Source organism: Ostrinia furnacalis, unplaced genomic scaffold (genome assembly GCF_004193835.3).
Source record: "Ostrinia furnacalis isolate ACB-3 unplaced genomic scaffold, ASM419383v2 OfSCF0971, whole genome shotgun sequence".
Taxonomy (NCBI): domain Eukaryota; kingdom Metazoa; phylum Arthropoda; class Insecta; order Lepidoptera; family Crambidae; genus Ostrinia; species Ostrinia furnacalis.
The window spans coordinates 49,939-63,863 of NW_021131210.1; the positions used below are offsets into that span (position 1 = coordinate 49,939).

General features: G+C 40.5%; 1 protein-coding gene across 4 annotated transcripts in view; it reads right to left on the reverse strand.

Moving 5' to 3' along the window:
- The window catches only part of LOC114350766 (MOB kinase activator 2), a 53,719-nt gene that overhangs the window by 29,782 nt on the left and 10,012 nt on the right, over positions 1-13,925 (reverse strand). The window contains exon 2 of one of the 4 annotated variants that reach the window (XM_028301686.1): positions 8,410-8,467. The exons of 2 other annotated variants lie outside the window; for them this stretch is intronic. In XM_028301686.1, coding sequence (XP_028157487.1) covers positions 8,410-8,426 — 17 coding nt within the window. In that variant the 5' untranslated portion in view covers positions 8,427-8,467. Of the gene's footprint in view, positions 1-5,340; positions 5,666-8,409; positions 8,468-13,925 lie in introns of those variants that run through there. One more of the 4 variants, XM_028301682.1, reaches the window with a different exon arrangement.

Genomic DNA, 13,925 nt, shown 5'->3' on the forward strand with positions numbered 1-13,925 from the left:
TCACACATTTGCACGTAACTTCGCAGTGATTCACGTTAGGGTATGAAATCGAGCCCCAGTCTAGAACTTACCTGAAATAAAAGAAATGAGAAAACTTAAAGTCGAATAATTGATAAAATTATTAAAACTAGCTTTTGCCCGCGGCTTCACCCGCGTGAAATTTAGTTTGTCACAGATCGTCATAAATTATAGCCTATAATAATATGTTATTCTGGGTTATAAACAATAATACTGTAAAGTTTCATCAAAATCCGTTCAGTAGTTTTTGCGTGAAAGAGTAACAAATAAAAAGCATCCAGACATCCATACAAACTTTCGCATTTATAATATTAGTAGGATATAATTATACAGGGTGTTTGGCGGAAGGTTAGACAAACTTCGTAATAGGTAAGGTCATTGTAAGAATACAAGTTTGCCCATTTGACCCTAAGTGAGCTACTTTTTTGTTAATTGATATTTTTGTTTTTGTTTACTTTTTTTTCCAAAATTTGACGTAAAAACTGCTTACATTTTTTTTTCGCGTGTTTTCAACCGCTTTTATTATTTGATATTAATATCGAATATGTCTTTAGTCAAATAAAATAAATTTCAGATCCAGATAATGATTGGATAGCTAGTTACGAGCCGCCAAAGTTTAACAAAAGTACAAACCACGATAAAAAATTCAACTTAGAATTCGATTTAAAAAAAAATTAATGGTGATAATGGATTGCCAATGATCTTAAAAACATCTCTAGCTTCTCTGCTTTCCTATGATATATCACATGTAGTAATTAGATATTGAAATTCGTCAAAAATTCAAAGTTTAGGGAAGAAAATGGAATAGCCAAATGGCAAAAAACGGAACCCTTATAGATTCGTCATGTCTGTCTGTCTGTCCGTCCGTATGTCACAGCCACTTTTTCCGGAACTCCGAGACTTCTGATGGCGTATTACGAATATTTTCCCTGCGATTTCGCGTCTGTCTCCAACGTCCTGATTGATTTTCACCCAATTTCATAATGTGCAATTTATGAAAACATACTGTATGTAGTATGGAATGGACATGCTGACTCCTTGTAAAGAGAAATACACATTATGTAGAGCGAGCCACGGCGAACGACTAGTAATTCGCGAGCCGAATTGTCAATGACCTGTGCGGGATCGTTACCGTTGTTGTGATTGAGCTGCGTTTACACTTTCACTTCGGAATGTTCTTAGAACTAGACACGGTCACGTTGATTAATTTACGGATTTTTAGTTCAGAGGTTATCACGGGAAAAGGGGGCTTAAATTTTTTGTACACTGGTTTTATTTCCATCTGAATCCATACTACCATAACAGTATTGCTATTGATTGGTTCTAGGATTACATACCATAGAAACGTGCCTAAACATTTTAACAATGAACACGTGGGTAAAGTATCGGAAGTTCAAACTTAAACACACAGTTAAATCTCATCTACACTAATATTATAAAGAGGAAAACTTTGTTTGTTTGTTTGGTTGTAATGAATAGGCTCAAAGACTACTGGACCGTTTTTAAAAATTCTTTCACCATTCGAAAGGTACATTATCTACGAGTAACATAGGCTAAATTTTATTTTGTAAAAAAAATAGGGTTCCGTAAAATATGTAGATAATGTAGTCAAAGCGCGCGAAGCCGCGGGCGGAAAGCTAGTTAGAAATAAAGTCAATTAAATATTAGATACTCAACGGTAAATTTTATTAATTCACTAGCTTTCCGCCCGCGGCTTCGCCCGCGTGGAATTTTGTCTGTCACAGAAAAACTTNCTATGTGCCAAATAAATTATCATTTCTTTCTTTCAAATGCAGCAGCGTACCACCGCGGCACCGCAACGTAGCGCGCGGCCGCGTATCAAGGCCGGGGTGCGTCCCGTTACACGCAACTGTACCCGGCCGTGCACCGACCACGACACCGCGGCTACATCACACGACATCTTCATCAGTATAGCAAACCTAGGCCAGGTAGTGCCTAGGTTATCCGACAGGCCCGCCGAGTTGACGAGACCTTCGCAGTTGAGAAGTTAGCCGCCCGCGTGAACAGACCACGCGGACGTTGCCCAGGGTGCACCAAGAGGAGGTCCCTCACCATCGCACGAACGAATGTCCAACTAGGACAATAACTCGCGGCTCAGTTTCTTTGGGCTCTGGTGGAAATCGTCGGGTTTTAGTGGGTAGGCCCCGCCTTTAGTGGGTAGGCGGGGAGAGTCCCACATAACCCACTGGCCGTCCCCATTGACCAGTATGCGCAAAGCATTTCCCGACGTAAAAAAAAGGTAGTCCCTAGGTAGGTAATGCGCAATGTTGAGGAAAAAAGTAAACGATAAACGTTATTCACTATAGTTTGTTACACATTGAGTTACACACCATACCTACATACTTATTAATGTAAATGAGAAACAGTTTGGTTTCACCAAAGGTAAAAGCAGGGTTCGAAAGGATAATTATCATTATAATTATCTTGATAATAATAGATGGATAAATAATTATCGGTTGATAATAACAAAAAAATGCGCTCATGAAAGTGAACTGTATTCGAAGTTTTCGAACGTGTATTACCGCACTTGCGTCTAGTGGTGAAGGTTATCATCTGGGTTAACATAGATAGTTCATCCAGCTCGCATCCAGGCACCTCCCGCGACCTTCATCAGATCGTCGGTCCACCTAGTGGGAGGCCTGCCCCGCCCACTGCCATTTTATTTTAGCGATTCTGCGGGATATGTCAGTCACTCTGGTTCTCCTACGAATCTCCTCATTTCTGATTTGATCACGTAGGGAAACTCCCGAGTATAGCACGCTCCATCGCCCTTTGGTGGCCCATAGTAAACGACCACGTCTCAGCTCCATATACCATCACTGGCAAGGCAACACACACTGGTTAAACACTCTTGTCTTGAGGCACTGCGGTATTTCGGACGTGAGAATATCGCGAAACTTCCCGAACGCCGAGTTGGATTCGACGATTGACTTCTTTCTCAAAGTTGGACCTACCTAACTGGACTGTTTGTCCCAGGTATACATAATTGTTAACAACTTCGAGTGTAGTGTCTCCAACCTTCAGAGGAGTGGGTACAACGCGGGTATTTGACATGATGATGTCTTGTCCATGTTCATTTTAAGACCCACTTGTTGAGAGGCTCTACTGAGGCCATCGAGCATTGTGCTTAGATCCTCCACGGTCTCAGCCATGAGACTACGATATCGTCCGCGAAACGAAGGTGGGTGTTATACTTGCCGTTGATATTTATGCCGAATCCACTCCAGTCCAGAAGCTTGAAAACATCTTCCAAGGCGGTGGTAAACAGTTTCGGAGATATGACATCTCCCTGTCTCACCCCTCGCTGCAACTGGATAGGTTTCGAGTTCTGATCCTGGAGGCGGACCGACATTATGGCGTTTTCGTACAAGCCCTTGAGCGCTTCGATGTATCTATAGTCAATTTGGCACCGTTGGAGAGACTGTAGCACTGCGGTCTCGATCGAGTCGAAGGCTTTTTCATAGTCCACAAACGCCAGACAAAGTGGCTGATTATACTCCTCAGTCTTCTGTATAATCTGCCGTAGCGTATGTATGTGGTCTATGGTACCTACTAAAGCCTTTCCGGAAACCGGCTTGCTCGGGAGGCTAGCAGTCCAAGCCTGCGTGCGAGACGATTCGTGATGATGACTCTCGAAAACAGCTTGTAGACATGGCTCAGAAGTGAGATGGGTCTATAATTTTTCAACAAGGTTTTGTCGCCTTTTTTTAAGAAGAGTATCACCGCGCTAATATTATATGACAATAAGTAAATACCACGGGTTTTTTTATAAAAAATATTTTATGCAAAAGAGGCGATTTCGCTAGTTTTCGTCCAAAAAAAACAGTTTTCGTAAGTGCAAAAAGAGTGCAGTTGAATTATTAAGTTAAAACCAATTCTACAATACAGTAACTATGGATTGTGGTATCGTAGCATTTAAAAGTTAATTTTGTTAGCTTTCAAATGATATCAAAAAGATTCAAATAAATTTCTTACGTAAAGGAAATTATTGCAATAGGTCGTAGGACAAATGGACGAAAACTAATCTAAAGGAATAGCTAATTCTAATTGTCGTCCACCCTAGTGCTTGTTCATGGAGTCCTCAGGTGAGATACAAGCCAAGAGCTTCCTCGTTGTGGATAAAAAAAACAACAATAGGTATTTAAAGCTGTTTTTAGTTTCGTCCCCATCTTTTTAACGGTTTAAAGTGGACGTAAACTAAAATGTTCAATGTAATAGCAAAAAAGATCATATTGGAACAAAAACATTGTATTTTGTAGGTCCGTTGAAGTAAAATGATTAATACAAATATTAACTAGGTGTCAGTGTTTCCGTCCACGTGGACGAAAACCAAAATCTTGCAAAACTGTTATGCTAGTAGTAGTCCACTTAATTTATGTAAGATTTCTATACAAAAACTTTAATAAACCCTTAAAATAGTGTTTATTATGATAATAATTAGGCCAGTTAGTTAGTGCCAAAAACATTACGTAAAGTAGCTAAAACAGTAACATACCATGAAAGTTCCCTACCGGCGGCACGCTTTTTTTTAACGACGACGTTTTCCATTCACCTGTGTGCAGCAGCAACTTCCGTAGATTTTTTTGGAGTCATTACTTGTCAAATTACATTTTCATGCAGGCAGAACTGTTACTTAGATATTAAAGATTGTAACAAGTCCAACTTACACGGAAAGTTAGGTTTGTATTCTAATTTTACGTATTTGTTTGTGGCAAGTCGGTCAAATGGACGAAAACAGGAGCTGGACGGAAAACCGGCGCAATGACCCTATCAGACGTCATCTGACACATTTAAGTATTTAACGAAAAGTTTATCTTTTTTACCCGAATCCGGCAGAAGGAGAGTTTTGTTTTTCGAGTTTATGTAATGTGTATTCTTATATTTTCAATAATTTTAAACTTATTACCCCTTTCCTCGTGAACGCAGAGATTTTCAATTGAAAATCACATTTTAAGCTGTAACAAAATCAAACAACCCTTCTAAACACGTTTGTAGTCATCGTGCTTTATTACTGTGGCTGTGTTGTGGTTGACGACCACAAACAATACAACTGAAAGAATTGAGGTCAAAACATCAGGGATCGTGAGATGCGTTCCGGAAACCGTCTTGTGGTTAACGCGCACATTTAGACCGTGTCGTTGTTAGCATCACCGTTACTTATTGAATCATCCGCATTGCATGCTGCCACCCGCCCTGGTGGCGATTTCACAAAATATTATGTGCAACTATGAACACTCAACACATTCACTCTGATAGATTAAGTCACACTTAATAACAGAATCCAAAGGATTGTAAACTCACGCAACGAGACCTCCTAAAAAAGCAACTGGTCCTCCACCGATAAGTCTTATTTTTCTGTGGCACGAATCAAAGAGCGAAAGCCGTGCGTGTGGCGGCGGTGGCAGGCCCACCATGCCGCCCGAGGCAGGCGTCCGCAGCATGGCGTCACATGCCCGCGGCGCGGAGGCCGGGGCTGCGCTCCTCGCGGCCACGCTGCAGCTGCACTACCCAGGAGCGAGCGCGACACTACCGACGGCTGTGAGCGATCTCGCTCCGCGGACCATCGCAAACTGTGTCGCTCGGGCTGCGGTCTGCGCGGAACTGACGCGACACGCGATGACGGCCGGCGCCGACCGCCACTGCTGAGAACCGACCGACAGAAAACAACGGCCCCCGCCCCTCCTCGGAGACCGCCTCATCCACTCCCACTCCGTCGATATACGTGACTTTGAGCCTATGACTGTCCTTCAAGTACACAGTTTTATCAAATAAGTGTATGTTTAGAGAAAGGTATAGTTTGTTTTTAATTATTGTATTTTACTAGATTTTGCCCAAGGCTTTGCTCGCGTGAAATTCAGTTTGCCACAGATTCGTCTATCTATGTTTCCGGCGACTGGGACCGCAATTAACTAGGACCGTGGTCCCAATCGCCGGATCCGTAAAAATATTTAATAGGCCACTATTTCCTGTACTCAGGGTATCATGGACGGAGTTCCATACTCCAGGAGTTCGGCATCACGCAGCGTTTGTCAGCCGTAGTACAGTCGCACATACCTACTGCAATAGGTACTTTGGACATGTCTCAAGGCGGGATGACAACTCCATAAAGCGACTTGTCGGAACCCGACCGCGTGGCTGGTCACCAATGCGCTGTCCAAGTAAAATCGGAAATGGGAAACCGCGTATCTGACTGCACCAGGCAGTCTGCCAACAGGGATAGATGGCGGGAGATCGTGCGGAGAGCTGTATCCGGGTCTACAACGACTACAACCGACGAGAACGCCTCAACGTGACCACGAACGATCTGCCAATACCGAAACGACTAAGAAGAAGAAATCCGGTTCGCTTCAATAGATCACCGTCACAAGGTCAACATTCAGTCCAGTACTATTATAATATGGACAGGGGCATGTGTGCGCCCGTGTGGTGGCAGGTGGCAGGGCAGGCGGGCCCGAACAGCTGATCCGCAGACCAGGCGCGAGGGTGGCCACCCTCCCGCCTCCAGCGACTGTCGCAGTCAAGTATCAAGGCAATTACTTCACTTATTATTTATTATCTATCACGGGACTTCTTTGATATCTGATAAATAAATAAACTTCCTCCAAAGTTTGTTTATTTAGTTAAGTATTATTTAAATGCAAGGCGAATGGTAGTAGTCTAACTAAGGCCCAGAACACACGGTGAAACGCAATAGCAACGAAACTGCAACTTCTAGTTACTTTTCAGTTGCATCAAAGTTTCTGCCATAGATTCCGTTAAAAGACCACACATGACGCGACCAGTTTGAAATGAAATTGTTTTTATCTTTTTAGTTCATTTTTACACGCAGTTGGGTTTTTTGCTTATTCAATAATTTTAAATTTACCTTTATTAAATTACATCGTCCAGGAGGTTTCCTTGACGCTTACAACATTTGATCAACATACATCAAAATCTTGAAACCTATTTTCCATTTTTTGCCGAATGTTCAGTTTCAGTTGCTGCATGGTTGTTGGATTATAAAAGTTCTAGCTTTTGCCCGCGACTTCGACCGGGTGAAATTTAGTTCATATGCACAGATCGTCATAAATTATAGCCTATATGTTATTCTAGGTTATAAACATTAATACTGTAAAGTTTCGTCAATATACATAATACAGGGTGTTTCGCGGAAGGTTAGGCAAACTTCGTGGGTGTATAGGTAAGGTCATTTTAAGAATACAAGTTCGCTCATTTGACCCTAAGTGAGCTACTTTTTATTATTGATATTTTTGTTTTTTAAATTTTTTTCGGAAATTTATCCTGAAAACTGCTTCAATTTTTTTTTTCTTGCGTGTTTTCAACCGATTTTTTTATTTGATATTAATATCGAATTTGTCTTTAGTCAAATAAAATAAATTTCAGATCCAGATAATGATTGGATAGCTAGTTACGAGCCGCCAAAGTTTAGCAAAAGTATTAACCACGATAAAAAATTCAATTTAGAATTCGATTTAAAAAACAAGGAATTGTGATAATGAATTGCATTAATAATCTTCAAAACATCTCTAGTTTCTCTTCTTTCCAATAATATATCACATGTAGTAGTTAGATATTGAAATTTGTCAAAAATTCAAATACACACTTCAAATTATAATTTGAAGTGTGCGAATTGCGAATCTTGCAGCTTTGAAATAATAAAGCTTTTCAGCATGCCAGTATAGCGCTCTCAAAAATTAATCATGCTTTCAATGCACCGAACCAATTCAGCAGGGGTGAAATCTCATTGCCACCAAGAAACCCTAATTTCATTCCAGCAGACTTCTTTTTGTGGGGTTACCTATGAGCAGAGTATACTCTATTAATCCAAAAACTCTGCAGCATTTATCTATCCTGAATCCATTTCGAGGCTGTAACGAAAGTTTTCCAAAATTTTGATGTACATGTTGATCGAATGTTGTAAACTTCAAGGGAATCACATGTACGATCAAATTTAAAAAAGAAAGTAAATTTAAAAATTTCTTTAAATTGCAATAGTTAAAGTTCTACAAAAATGTACAGTTTTCGTTTCCTTGAATTTTCTTCTGGGCCACCTGTATTATAAACCTTCCTCTTGAATCACTCTATCATCCGCATCAAAATCCGTTGCGTAGTTTTAAAGATCTAATCATAGACATTGGGACAGACAGAGGAAAGCGACTTTGTTTTATACTCGTAGTAGGTACTTAGTGATGAATCACTCATTGCAGCCTAAATAATTTATATGCAGTTCAAACTTACAGCCATTCTAGACTGATCCGTAAAAGTCTTGGAATCAGAAATGTACGCGAGAAATATGTGGAAATGGATGTTGTGGTGGGGTCAGAGGGGTGGCGGAGGAATAAAGGCCCTAGTCGTGCGCGGCTGACTTACCAGAGGCAGTCCAGCATGACAGAGACATGCACGTGCGCCCGCGGGCCGCCGCACTCACCTGCAACAAGCGATACACCGTTGTTCAGTGCTGCGACAATGACAAGGCACGGAGACGAGGAGTCGGCCTTCCACAAGGGGTGGGTCGGCCAAGTCACCCACTGCTCCACCACCAACTTCATTAATAGCGCATTGCGTCACAGACGCGGCGCGCGGGTGCGAACTCTTAGGTCTCTTTACCAAAATAATTCATAGTTTAAAAAACTAAAAACACGCTCTTAGTTTAGAGTTTCTATGGACACCTTCCAGTCCCATCATCAGACCAGCTTGATGGTACCATAATATTGTATTGTCATCTAATCTTAAATATATACAGGGTGGCCAGGGAGTTGGCGTTCAAAGCTATAGATTCCTTACATCAAGGTAGGTAAATCACACCAAAATAGAGTTAGTTTTGTCCTATCACCTATGGTTGGTTTTTAATTTTTTTCTCACTCTGTCGAGCACTTGTAGTTTGGATTTACTTACTTACGCTAAAGAAGCTTCTAAAATGAGAAAAAAGTTAAAAACCAACCATAGGTGAAGATAAGGATAAACCACAAAATTAGCTCTATCTCCTAAACTCAGCAAAATCGTAGAACATAGGCATATGGGGGTGATTTAGATACACCTTGCCTTGAATGATGTACGGAATCTAAATTTTAGCTTTGAACGTCTACTGCCTGACCACCCTGTTGAATATAGCTCTGTGATTGGTTCGTATGTCACCCTGTGCGTCCACGCGCACTGTGAGACCTCATAGTAATGTTTGTGAATACGGGCGTAATTATGCTTGTGTGACAAGTGGGCGACGCGGCGGCAGGGTTCGAACCCGCGTTCTTCGGATGTCGAGTCGGCCAGTCCGACCTCTTCACCGTTCGGCTATCGTGGCTATCAGTACCTACAAATATTTGACAAAAGCTGACTCGGCGAACTTAGGTCAATGAGGTGTCAATTGCGGATAGTGGCGGTGTAAAAAAAAGTACGTAATTATTATTGTTTTTGATAATTTTGCGACGGTGTGTTGGCGTAGTGGCGTAGGTACCGCACAATCGAACGCGTGGCCTATGTGTGCCGCTGACGAGCGCGGGGCGCGGGCGCCGCCGCCGCTTTCCTGATTCGTGTCGGATTTCTATTGTTTCATGCGCGATGCGCCTCGAACGAACGTGTAACATAAGTTAACGGTTAACGTTATTGTTCACTTGGTTGTTTCCGCATAAATACTTATCAACCCGGCATACGTGCTCTCATCTCATAGAAAAGTAGGCCATTTCATTTCACGATACTAGTGTGTGGCAAGAAGATTTATAAAACATTATCCCAGCAATGCGGATACTAAGGAATCTGCCATGAGCAGCAAGAGAGGCGCGGGCCGCGGCGCGTGAAATCAGTGCGCTGCCGCCTGCACGACAGTATTTAATTATTGTTCGCAGGCTGGCGTCATCGCGGACTATTAGCAGGACAATCGCGAGACCTTGGCTTCGCGACCGCTGAAATAGACGCGAGGCTGCTTGTTATTTAAAATTGAATATACCTACCTACCTATTAACGCAAGTAACCATTTAGATCGATATTCGATACTGAATATGAAATATCACGCTTTAATATACAAGACATGAAGCATTCGATCAATAAAAATATTAAAGTAGTCGGTTAAGAGGAAAGTTTGCCCGTTCAGATTTTTAGATTATGAAGAATCCAGTAAACCTCTAGGCCCTCTATTCTTTCGGCGACTTGCACTGGTGGTAACACTCATCATTTGGTATAATTAGGGTTCCGTAGCCAAATGGCAAAAAACGGAACCCNCTGGCAGCGAAGGTGTTATATGTAGATTCGTCATGTCTGTCTGTCCGTCCGTATGTCACAGCCACTTTTTTCCGAAACTATAAGAGTTATACTGTTGAAACTTGGTATGTAGATGTATTCTGTGAATTGCATTAAGATGTTTACACAAAAATATAAAAAAAAGCAATAAACAGCCCGATCCGTCCAGTGGTTTGCGCTGTGCGTTGATAGATCACTATCCCTCGTATTCACAAACGATACTTGCTTAAGTGAAGCAGCAAATCGAACGCACAGCGTTGAATGGAGCTCTGTGATTAGTTCGTGTGTCACCCTGTGCGTCCACGCTCACTGTGAGACTTCATAGTAATGTTTGTGAATACGCGCGTAAGTCAGTCGGACAGTCACCTTTGAGTTATTTAGATGATTTAGATAAAATTTGCATAATATCGTTATTTATTGTCAAACATGGTCAATCCAAATATAGCTACTTAAAGATACATACGCACAAGTCCGCACAACCCTAAAGGCTGATTTACACGTATTACGTAGTTAAATAGGTAACTTTTTAACTTAACTAAGGGCTGATTTTTCTCAATCGTCGGATAACTTTTAACTGAAGGTTAAATAAATAAATATCCTTAAGCCCTAAGGCCGAGTTCGCACTACGGCTAAACCGCGGCGGTTTTTATCCGCGTGATTTTACCAAGTAAAACTAATGCAAGCGTCCGCACTGAGCTGCGGTTTTTTCCCGCGTATACGTTGCGGGCGGTTCTCGCGGTTTACCGCTTGCGGGAAAAAACCGTAGTGCGGACTCAGCCTACAACAACTAAATTTAGTTTACTTAACTACTTAATACGTGTAAATCAGCCTTTATGCAATACCAACTTTACATGCATTCTTTACAAAATTGTATAAGGGTGCTTTCAATTTAGACGTTTCGTGTTAGACGTTTGTCGTGCGTTTGCAGGACCGCAGACGGTAAATTGGCATGACAACTGCATGGGAATAAAATTGACAATTACCATACAATAACATACAATGTGTGCGGTCTTGCAGACGCACGACAAACGTCCGAAACGAAACGTCTGAGTTAGTATGAAGAGTTTTTATTGATATGTATAGGTAGGTATATGCGTGCGAGATTGCGTTGCGTGCGCATATGTGGCACCTACTCCGCGACGCGGTTGATCATTGTGTTTTAAGAGAAAACGAGCCCATGTACTTGTATTGTACAATGACTCCTTCACGGCCCCGTTCACATCGCCTGCTGGTCGGCGGCGGGCAGCGGCGCGCCAGGAGTGTGGGCCCGCGCCCTTGACCCACTGCGCTACGGAGCCTCTCGCGAGAGGGAGCACCCGCCCACACCACGTAGCAAACTCGCAACCCCTCCCCTAATGAATTATGCCAATAAACTACAGTAATACTAAACTCAAATGATTAGCGTGTATAGCGGTTATAATTTTAGGCTTATTTGTTAACACAGATGAACCCTCAAACAAATTAGGCAGAAGCTTAAAAAACGATATAATGTTATAAGCGCCTGATTTTTTAGATAGAGCACAATAATTTAAACAATATTATTGAAAAAACAAAAAACCCAACTGCGTAAAAATGAACTCTTCTGGCGCAGTCGGGTAAAAAAGATAAAAACAAGACAACTTAGTGTTCACAAATGCAGTCGGAGGCATCAACGACAAATTCTTTTGTTGATGATATGTAATTGATGCCTCCGACTGCATTTGTGACGCAAAACGATAACGAAACGATCATTGCAAACGTTGTGATAGGGATAAAGATATGAGATTTTTGGTTTTACAAAGGTAATACGATAGATTAATACAAAACAATATCCACCTGTTATAGGGGCATTTTTTGAAGAAAATGAAATAATAAAAAAAAAACACGAGTTCAATGCAGATTCTTTTTTCAAAAAGTAACATTTTTTATTATTTGTTGACATTTTCTGGGTATTTTATGTATTTTTTGTATCGCCTGTTATTTAGCATTAATTACTGTTTTTATTTTATCAAGATATGCCTCTTAGTTTAAGTTATTACGTTTTCTTTACAATAAGTAATTGAAAGAAAAAAAATCTATAAAAAATTTTAAAAAAATCTCAGATATTTTTTGACCTTTTTTCCGTCGGTAAAAATAGGTCAAGTTTTACCTATTTTCATATGTGCAATTTATCAAGACTCACACTGTATACATATGTTACGGCTAAAGATAGGTGTGAACATAAACTTAAGATTAGCCGGCTAAACTTAAGTTTATCTTCGACGAGGTGTTAATGTTACTTTCTTCTATATTTAGCCGGCTAAACTTAAGTGTAACCGCAGGCCCTTGGCTATAAATGTAGAAGGAAATGGAAAAGGAAACAATGTAATAATGTTTACTATTTTGACACGAAAACTTTATTAAAAAATAATCACTTTTATTACACATACTTTTATGTAGGATGTAGGTATTCAAAATTACAATTATTACAATAACAAAATATTAATTACTTAAAACAATATCTACCTAATCATTAAAATAAAATAATAAGGAACCATTGGGTCATTACAGAATCTTCTCTAGGTATTTAAAATTACAAAATAAAACTGCGCGCGCGTTGTCTCCCCACCGCCCCCTCAAGCCCTCCGCCGGCCTGGCGCGCCAATCGAATACATTTTTAACCGTTTCGTTTTGGCTAATGTGCACATTAGCCGGCTAAAGATGGAATATCACAACGCAAACTAACATGTTATCGAACTTTAGCTGCTTCTCGAAGATAAACTTAAGTTTAGCCGGCTAATCTTAAGTTTATGTTTACAACTATCTTTAGCCGTAACACATACATATTACATACATATGTTACGGCTAAAGATAGGTATGAACATAAACTTAAGATTAGCCGGCTACACTTAAGTTTATCTTCGAGAAGCAGCTAAAGTACGATAACATGTTAGTTTGTGTCGTGATATTCCATCTTTAGCCGGCTAATGTGCACATTAGCCAAAACGAAACGGCTAAAAATGTATTCGATGGGCGCGCCAGGCCGGCGGAGGGCTTGAGGGGGCGGTGGGGAGACAACGAATAGCTCCATATTATTTAACAATTGTGACTAGATATTGTTTTAAGTAATTAAAACTGAAGAAGTTTTATTTTGTAATTTTAAATACCTACCTACAGAAGATTCTGTAATGACCAAATGGTTCCTTATTATTTTATTTTAATGATAGGTACCTAGATATTGTTTTCAATAATTAATATTTTGTTATTGTAATAATTGTAATTTTGAATACCTACATAGATAGGTACATAAAAGTATGTGTAATGAAAGTGATTATTAATTAATAAAGTTTTCGTGTCCAAATAGTAAATATTATTACATTGTTTCCTTTTCCATTTCCTTCTACATTTTTAGCCAAGGGCCTGCGGTTACACTTAAGTTTAGCCGGCTAAAGATAGAAGAAACTAACATTAACACCTCGTCGAAGATAAACTCAAGTTTAGCCGGCTAATCTTAAGTTTATGTTCGCACCTATCTTTAGCCGTAACACATACACTCGAAAAACATAAACCTCCTTCTGGCGCAGTCGGGTAAAAAAGGAGAGCCAAGTTCAATACAAAAATTATGCTTGGCTGTGGGCTTCGCCGCAAAAAGAATGGAGATCTAAATAAGTGCCAAGTTCTATGCAAAATCCAAATAT